The sequence below is a fragment of the Siphateles boraxobius genome, unplaced genomic scaffold (genome assembly GCF_051911475.1).
Source record: "Siphateles boraxobius isolate OS27281-9 unplaced genomic scaffold, OSU_SipBor_1 79, whole genome shotgun sequence".
Lineage (NCBI taxonomy): Eukaryota > Metazoa > Chordata > Actinopteri > Cypriniformes > Leuciscidae > Siphateles > Siphateles boraxobius.
The window spans coordinates 380,001-390,000 of NW_027509207.1; the positions used below are offsets into that span (position 1 = coordinate 380,001).

General features: G+C 45.8%; 1 protein-coding gene across 1 annotated transcript in view; it reads left to right on the top strand.

Annotated features, from left to right (window-relative positions):
• The window catches only part of adamts5 (ADAM metallopeptidase with thrombospondin type 1 motif, 5 (aggrecanase-2)), a 42,034-nt gene that overhangs the window by 11,915 nt on the left and 20,119 nt on the right, over nt 1-10,000 (top strand). The window contains exons 2-4 of the mRNA XM_077219374.1: nt 3,126-3,258; nt 5,647-5,814; nt 8,070-8,353. Of these exons, the coding sequence (XP_077075489.1) occupies nt 3,126-3,258; nt 5,647-5,814; nt 8,070-8,353 (585 nt within the window). The remainder of the gene's footprint in view (nt 1-3,125; nt 3,259-5,646; nt 5,815-8,069; nt 8,354-10,000) is intronic.

Here is a 10,000-nt window from a genome sequence, read left to right on the forward strand (position 1 = left end):
CCGTGTGAAGAGCTGCTTTCTCTCTCATGTGGATCTGAGAACAGAGTCCAGGCTGTTTCTATACACTCGGCCTAACGGGTAAACACACACAACGCCTGGGAGAAATATCTCTGAGTGTGTTTGAGAACATTTGCATGCATGTCTGTGAGAATTGTTAGTAAATGTTCATTGTAAACGTGTTCAGGGACACACACTGAAGGTCTGCTCAAAAGGATATTTAGATAAAATGAGACAAAAATCCTCCTGTTTAAGTGCGTTTGAGAACATTTGCATGCATGTCTGTGAGGATTGTTAGTCAATCACATCTAAAAATAAACGTGAAAACGTGTTCAGGACATACAATGTTTTTCAGTCTGATTGACGGCTTTATGTTTTTTCATTGGTCCAACTTGGAAATGTCATGTTTCCAAATCCCAGGTTGAGCACCAGTGTTGTTATTGTTAATAACTAAAACTATTAGAAACCATACGTTAATTGAAATAAAGCTAAAATAAAATGTATTTTGGACACATGTCTTAATTATTTCAATCAGACCAATTGCCACAGGTGTATAAAGTCAAGCACCTATCCATACAGTCTACATTTACAAACATTTCTGAAAAAATGGGTTGTTCTGAAGGGCTCGGTGAAGTCAAAGATGCTACTGTAATTGGATCCCACCTTTGCAATAAGCCAGTTCCTTATATTTCATCCCTGCTACATATTCCATGGTCAACTATAAGTGGTATTATTGGAAAGTGGATGCATTTTAAAACAGCAGCCAGATCGGGCAGACCAAACCGTAAGTCGTAGAGAGCTGAAACTTTGAGGGATGGTAGTACTCACACCGTCTACACCGTCACCAAAGCTCGTCCCAAACGGCCTGATGGTGGCGCTACAGTGATCAAAAGTACCAATTGGGTCGTAACTCCTAAACCGTTCGACGCAGGCTCTAGTGTCTCATATCGTTGGGATCCTTGGTGAAATTTTCAGGAATTTAGATTTTTGGAAACCAAATTAGTTCAGAAATATTATCTGGAGTCCGTTTGTCAATCATTTTTAAAAATCGAAATTTTGATTCACGTCTGCTATGGGACGCCAAAACATTCGAAGTGGGATTTTACTAAAACGGCTATCCCTCTTAAACAGGAATGAGAAAATTTCACCAAACTCGATACACCTATGTATTAGCTCGGTCTGTGGTCGCTTGGAAAAGGACGCGGTGACTGGCCACTTGGTGGCGCTATAAAATGAAACAAACACGAACACGGCAATAGCAACGCAATAGTCAGTCCTATTGACTTTAAAGGGGCATTCGGCAACTCTAGCTATTTCTTCGCTGATTTTCACTTTTGTTGTCGCATGTTTTCTCAACGAGCTCCCCCTACAGCTGTAAGGTGTATATTTCACAACAATGTCGCAAAAAAAAATCACTTGCGGCCCCTCCTCCCCCTTTCTACCGCTGCTCATGTGAATTTGTTATTACCGGAGCCGGCCAACTTTATCATGTGGAGTTTGTCTGCCGAGGTGGGTAATACATCATACACATTGAGGGCGGCGTGTGTGTTTATGTCGAATTGCCGTAAAGCAGTTTGTGTTTCTCGCTCGTTCTCGCTTCTCACAAGACTTCCTATTTCCAACTTACCGGGACGTTAATCCTCAAGTTGCAAGGTTGGTTTCCCGCCTGGGAAACGTTGGGGGGAGCAGGGTAAGTCACCATTCTCACATGAACAGATTATTAAACCATCCAAATGATTTCTAAACGGTTTTATTAAGTTGAAGTAGTTGCTGAATGCCCCTTTAAATGTGTACACGGCGTTCTTTGTCCAAGGTGTCAAGACTGCCTTTGAGGACATTTGCATATTTCGAAAAACGCGGCCAGCGCCACAACGAAACTCTCTGGGTCTGTTTGACTCACGGCCTGTGAGAAACTCGAAAGAAATCGTCGCCTTTGCGTTTTTCACGTGCGTAGAGGATTGTATATCACATGTTTTTTGGCACATGCCCACGACATTCATACCAATTGGTAAAACTCCTCATTCTGAGCAACTTTGCCTCTTGGACCAATCGAATCGTTCGTTAAATATTGGAGATTATTTCAAAAACCTACTTCTGTTTATTATTCATATTGTATTGAATAATCCCTTTACCTTTGTACAGATAAAACGTTATCAAAAGTATTCCAGTCCGCATGGATGCGCGCAAACGACTAAAAATTCTGTATTTTGCAGGCCGGAGAAGTGATTTGGGCAATGTCAATTTGTTAAGAAGGAATACTCGTCTGTGCACATATATATTTAAACATGCGTACCGTCATGTGCACGCCGTCGCCGTTTTCACAGATTCACGTTTTTGAAGTTTACACAGAGATGATACCGTTTTTCAACATTTTTCCAAACTTTGGAACGTATTTCAAAGTTTGCGTTCTCGAGCTGCCAAACACTGTTGTCATGCAAATCAACGGACATAACGCATTAAAAGTTTTCTGTTTTCAGATATAACGGTGTCGTGTTAACGGGCGCTAAGTTAATAACTAATGATCTTTGCAATGGAAGTGAATCAATCAAAAACTAACTTTAGCTCGACAATAACTTTATTCTAGAGCTGCTGTAAAGCCAAAACAATCTGTTACTGTAATCTCCTATTATCACTGTAAAGCTGCTTTGAAACAATCTATATATTGTTATAAGCACTGTATAAATGAAGGTGACTTGACTAGACGTGACTATTGACTCTATTATGTATTGCATCTTACTGAATTTTGTGTTATTGTGTATTGTGTATTCTAATTGTTATTACCGGTTATTGCTCTTATTGTGTATTCTCTTAAATTTACTCTCTTGTATTTTATTGTTTCTAATGTCCTTCTACCTCTTTGAGAGGAATGGATAAAATAAGAATTTCATTATGTTAATTACAGATGACAGTAAAGATCTTGAAATAGTGTGGACAGATCATCACACACACACACACACACACACACACTCTCCCTCTCTCTTTCTCTTTCTCTCTCTCTCACACACACACACACACACACACACTCCCTCTCTCTCTCTCTCTCTCTCACACACACATACACACACACTCACACACACAGTCTGATATGTTGAACTGGTATTGATGAGCGGGTGTGTGTGTGTTTTCAGGATCTGTGTGGCCATCACTCATGTGATACTCTCGGCATGGCAGACGTGGGAACCGTATGTTCTCCGGAGCGGAGCTGCGCGATCATCGAGGACGACGGCCTTCACGCGGCCTTCACTGTGGCACACGAGATCGGTACACACACACACACACACACACACACACACATCAACAATCCACCTGCACCATAGACTGTAAAAAAGATGGACAACGCCCCTTCATTCTCTTCCATTGGTGAAAAGTGAAGCCGCCAAAGTCCTAATATGGCGCTGACATCTTGCGCTGATTTTGGACCCGAGTCTGCGCAGTAGTGAGTGTGTGTGATTCCGAGATATCAAGGTCCCGCCCACACTCTCTCACACACACACAGTCCTGCAGAAACAGTTACTACAAATTTTAGTTGTGTCAGTGTGAAATAAACAGTTATGGACTCCAATCTCCTCCTAAAAATCCCCAAAAAGTCTGTTGGCGCCTCAGTGACTCTGTTTAGAGAAGCTGTCATTTACAGCTGTCAATCATGATGTCCGTTTTTATAGCATCAAATAACTAACTAAGACCAAACTTATTTAAAAAAAACAAACGCTCAAACTTACATCAGCGTAATAAAACTACCTAAAATGACAGAAAAAAACATCTTTGGAAAAACTGTATTTAAAGTGTAATTTCATTGTTTAGTTTCAATCGCGTCACATTATACTACATGGGGAGGCGGGGTTTATGAGCTATACTGGGACCAACCACAGAGGGACGATCGAGACTCAGGGTTTATGAGCTACACTGGAACCAGCCACCGTGGGGCGATCGAGACTCAGGGTTTATGAGCTATACTGGGACCAGCCACCGGGGGACGATCGAGACTCCGGGTTTAGCAGCTATACTGGAACCAGCCACCGGGGGGCGATCGAGACTCAGGGTTTATGAGCTATACTGGGACCAGCCACCGGGGGGCGATCGGGACTCAGGGTTTATGAGCTATACTGGGACCAACCACAGAAGGACGATCGAGACTCAGGGTTTATGAGCTACACTGGAACCAGCCACCGTGGAGCGATCGAGACTCAGGGTTTATGAGCTATACTGGGACCAGCCACCGGGGGACGATCGAGACTCAGGGTTTATGAGCTATACTGGGACCAGCCACCTGGGGCGATCGAGATTCAGGGTTTATTAGCCAAACTGGGACCAGCCACCGGGGGGGCGATCGAGACTCAGGGTTTATTAGCTATACTGGGACCAGCCACCGGGGGGGGGGGGGGCGATCGAGACTCAGGGTTTATGAGCTATACTGGGACCAGCCACTGGGGGCGATCAAGACTCAGGGTTTATGAGCTATACTGGGACCAGCCACCAGGGGGCGATCAAGACTCAGGGTTTATGAGCTATACTGGGACCAGCCACCGGGGGGCGATCGAGACTCAGGGTTTATTAGCTTTACTGGGACCAGCCACCGGGGGGGCGATCGAGACTCAGGGTTTATGAGCTATACTGGGACCAGCCACTGGGGGCGATCAAGACTCAGGGTTTATTAGCTATACTGGGACCAGCCACCAGGGGGCGATCAAGACTCAGGGTTTATGAGCTATACTGGGACCAGCCACCGGGGGGCGATCGAGACTCAGGGTTTATTAGCTTTACTGGGACCAGCCACCGGGGGGGCGATCGAGACTCAGGGTTTATGAGCTATACTGGGACCAGCCACTGGGGGCGATCAAGACTCAGGGTTTATGAGCTATACTGGGACCAGCCACCAGGGGGCGATCAAGACTCAGGGTTTATGAGCTATACTGGGACCAGCCACCGGGGGGCGATCGAGACTCAGGGTTTATTAGCTTTACTGGGACCAGCCACCGGGGGGCGATCGAGACTCGGGGTTTATGAGCTATACTGGGACCAGCAACCGGGGGGCGATCGGGACTCAGGGTTTATGAGCTATACTGGGACCAGCCACCGGGGGGGGGGGGGGGGGGGGGGGGGGGGGGGTGGGGCGATCGAGACTCGGGGTTTATGAGCCATATTGGGACCAGCCACCGGGGGGCGATCGAGACTCGGGGTTTATGAGCTATACTGGGACCAGCCACCGGGAGGCGATCGGGACTCAGGGTTTATGAGCTATACCGGGACCAGCCATCGGGGGACGATCGAGACTCAGGGTTTATGAGCTATACTGGGACCAGCCATCGGGGGGGTGATCGAGACTCAGGGTTTATGAGCTATACTGGGACCAGCCACCGGGGGCAATCAAGACTCAGGGTTTATGAGCTATACTCGGACCAGCCACCGGGGGCGATCGAGACTCAGGGTTTATTAGCTATACTGGGACCAGCCATCGGGGGGGTGATCGAGACTCAGGGTTTATGAGCTATACTGGGACCAGCCACCGGGGGCAATCAAGACTCAGGGTTTATGAGCTATACTGGGACCAGCCACCGGGGAGCGATCGAGATGCTTTGGCTTCACTTGATCTGCACCATGACCTGCACGCACAAACACCTTGATGACATCACTTCCTGTGTGTGTGTGCAGGGCATCTGCTGGGTCTGTCCCACGATGACTCCAAGTTCTGCGAGGAACGCTTTGGCTCCAACGAGGACAAGCGTCTGATGTCCTCCATCTTGACCTCAATCGACGCGTCCAAACCCTGGAGCCGATGCACATCCGCCACCATCACAGACTTCTTCGACGACGGCAACGGTGAGGTTTAATGTTGCTTTTCTCAGAAATATTGCAACATATCATAATGGTTACAATTCGATAAGATCAGATTACAAATTGGCCTGTGATTTCATGGATCTTGATTTTCTGATTCTGCTTATGCAGAAATAACCTGGAGATCATTAGGCATTATGTTACTTAAATGGGTCGCAAATTGCATTTCATTTTTAAAGGTATAGTGGAGGATTTTCTTTTTCCGGGTGGGTAGCCTATACTATTGGTCCACCTAAGTGTCAATCATTCTGGTGATATGTTTACGTAAGGCCGGTGTACGTGCTCGTCCCTATGTAGTTTTCGCTTTCTGCGCATGTGCACTTTCAGGTGTATTATGTGTGATGAGTTACGGTTTCAGCCATTCCTTTGAAAATGGCTGTGGGTCGAAAGAGAAAAAATGTATACGAAGTGTATGATAAGAAGAGAAAGGCCGCAGAATATAGAAACAAGACCAGAGTGATTTTGGGTGAATATTTCACACGCTGGCGTGCGCTAAAAGCACAGGTTGGGCTTCCCACTGATGCCGCAGTCACGAAGATTGTACTAGACAGGTAAAGTTTGTCATGCTATTAGGAGAAATCCATTTAAAATCACTGCTAGTAAAAGTTTAATAGGCGTTCCCTCTCTGGAGCAAATAGAGTGTTGCGCATGTGCATTTTAAAAAAAATTGGAGAGGGCGGGTCTTCTCTAAAATTCGGAAAGATCCTCCGCTATACCTTTAATTTCCAACTTTATATTGGTCAGTATTGATTTTGAGATTTTCCCATCTTAATTTAGTATTTTTTATGTATTATTATTGTTTTTATGACTGTTATGGCACCGTCTTTTTTTGTGTTTTTTTATTTATTTATTTTATGTGCGTTTGTCTTTTTTATTCATTTTTAGTTTAAAAAAATAAAAAAAATTATCAGTTTTAGCTTTGTTTCAGTTTGTAATTTTAGTATTTCAAAATTTTAAACGTGTAATGGTTATGTGGCCAATTACTTCAATTTGAAAATCTGCAGTCTTATTCCATTGCTATTATTGATTTCTGAAGGATCATGTGACACTGAAGACTGGAGTAATGATGCTGAAAATTCAGCTTTGCTCACAGGAATAAATTACATTTTACAATATTCACACACAAAAATATTAAATTGTAACAATATTTCACAATTTTTACTGTATTTTTGGGTAAATTAATACAGACTTCTTTCAAAACTTACTGATTTCATACTTTTATATTGTAGATATATAATGAAAATCACCATATTGACCTGTATTGGACATGCACACAGTTTTATCTTTTCTCCACTAATGTCTTGACATCTTCCTCTTGTCGTGTGTGTGTGTGTATGTGTGTGTGTGTGTGTGTGTGTGTGTGTGTGTGTGTGTGTGTGTGTGTGTGTGTGTGTGTGTGTGTGTGTGTGTGCGTGCGTGCGTGCGTGCGTGCGTGCGTGCGTGCGTGCGTGTGTGTGTGTGTGCGCGTGCGCGTGCATGCGTGTGTGTGTGTGCGCGTGCATGCGTGCGCGTGTGTGTGTGTGTGCGTGTGTGTTTGTGTGTGTGTGTGTGTGTGAGGTATGTAATGTATTGGACATGCACACAGTTGTATCTTTTCTCCACTAATGTCTTGACATCTTACTCTTGTCGTGTGTGTGTGTGTGTGTGTGTGTGTGTGTGTGTGTGCGCGTGCGCGTGCATGCGTGCGCGTGTGTGTGTGTGCGCGTGCATGCGTGTGCGTGTGTGTTTGTGTGTGTGTGTGTGTGTGTGTGTGTGTGTGTGTGCGTGCGTGCGTGCGTGCTTGCGTGTGTGTGTGTGTGTGCGCGTACATGCGTGCGCGTGTGTGTGTGTGTGTGCGTTTGTGTTTGTGTGTGTGTGTGTGTGTGTGTGTGAGTGTGTGTGTGTGTGCGCGTGCGCGTGCATGCGTGCGCGTGTGTGTGTGTGCGCGTGCATGCGTGTGCGTGTTTGTGTGTGTGTGTGTGTGTGTGTGTGTGTGTGTGTGTGTGTGTGTGTGTGTGTGCGTGCGTGCGTGCGTGCTTGCGTGTGTGTGTGTGTGTGTGTGTGCGCGTACATGCGTGCGCGTGTGTGTGTGTGTGTGCGTTTGTGTTTGTGTGTGTGTGTGTGTGTGTGTGTGTGTGTGTGTGTGTGTGAGCTATGTAATGTATTGGACATGCACACAGTTGTATCTTTTCTCCACTAATGTCTTGACATCTTACTCTTGTTGTGCGTGCGTGCGTGCGTGTGTGTGTGTGTGTGTGTAGCCGAGTGTTTGCTGGATGTCCCACGTCTGCCTCTTCTGGGTCCCGAGGAGCTCCCGGGTCAGAGTTACGATGCGGTTCAGCAGTGCCGGCTGGCCTTCGGGCTCGAGTACACCGTGTGTCCCGGCATGGATGTGTGTGCACGCCTGTGGTGCGCCGTCATCAGGAAGGGCCAGATGGTGTGTCTAACCAAAAAACTGCCCGCCGTTGAAGGAACGCCGTGCGGGAAGGGAAGAATCTGTCTACAGGGGAAATGCGTGGACAAGACCCGAAAGAGACACTACTCGGTAAGACCAGAGCTCAGAGGTCAACTTAAAATAACTTAAAACTCCAAGCTTTAATCAGTATTTCAAACTTAAAACTGCTTTTAAAACTTTCAAGCTTAAAACTGCTTCAAACATTTTTAAACTACTTTCTGAGGCCAACAAAGTCTTGATGAACTTTTTAAAGACTCCCTGTAGTCAATAATTTTATCCCTTAAAACTCATCTTTGATCACCAAAATGACATATGTATTTAAATGTGTGGTCAAGACCTGAAAAGACACTCCTCGGTAAGACCAGAGGTGATGCTGGGAAATTAAAAACGACTTATTTCTCACCAATTTAGAACTTTTGCACATTTAAAGCTCCAGTAGGTAGCTTTTGTAAACAAATATATGTTAAAACTGTCATTATGTCCTGAAAGTAGAATATGAGACAGATAATCTGTAAAAAAAATCAAGCTCCTCTGGCTCCTCCCTGTGGTCCTACTGCTATTTGCAGAAATACACCGCTCCCGGTCAGAAACAACCAATCAGAGCCAGGAGGAATGTCTTAGCAGTGTCAGTCACGCTCGTGTACGCGCTGATCACCCCTCTCTTGCACAGCGCGAGCACGAACCGTCGTTCGTGACTCTCCTGTTCAAACGAACAGGTTCATTCAACGAACGAATGACTCGAAAAAAGATTTGTTCATTTGGATGAACGAGTTCGAACAGGATCACGAACGTGCATCACAGAACAGAGCAAGGCAAGCATTTGTGCTTATAAAACTTAAAGTTTTTTATTTATTTTTGAAATGACCGATCGTTTCACTAGATAAGACCCTTATTCATCGTCTGGTATCGTTTAAAACCCTTTGAAGCTGCACTGAAACTGTTATTTGGTCCTTGAAACGTTTGTGTCCTATTGAAGTCCATTATATGGAGAAAAAGCCTGGAATGTTTTCATCAAAAAACGTAATTTATTTTCGACTGAAGAAAGAAAGACATGGACATCTTGGATGACATGGGGGTGAGTAAATTATCAGCAAAAGTTTTTTTTTAAAGTGAACTAATCCTTTAACGTTATCTTAGTAGCTATAACTTATAGAAAGAGTGCAACCTTATAAAGTTACATGTATTGCAAAATACATAATGATTTGAGGACCAAGTTTGTAGTCAAAGTATGGGCAGGCCATAGTCAATGTAAAGCATATTGTTGATGTTTCGTCCCTATTAGTGAATGTTCCATACCTGTTTATAATCCGCCGTCATCGGTGGTCCTGCTTACTAGCCTGCGCGTTCAAGGCAGGCTCCGCTGTGGGGGAGGAGCTGTGGGGGAGGAGCTGTGGAGGGAGGAGCTGTGGGGGAGGAGCTGTGGAGGGAGGAGCTGTGGAGGGAGGAGCTGTGGGGGAGGAGCTGTGGAGGGAGGAGCTGTGGGGGGAGGAGCTGTGGAGGAGGAGCTGTGGGGGGAGGAGCTGTGGAGGGAGGAGCTGTGGAGGAGGAGCTGTGGGGGGAGGAGCTGTGGGGGGAGGAGCTGTGGAGGGAGGAGCTGTGGGGGGAGGAGCTGTGGAGGAGGAGCTGTGTAGGGAGGAGCTGTGGAGGGAGGAGCTGTGGAGGGAGGAGCTGTGGGGGGAGGAGCTGTGGAGGGAGGAGCTGTGGGGGAGGAGCTGTGGAGGGAGGAGCTGTGGAGGA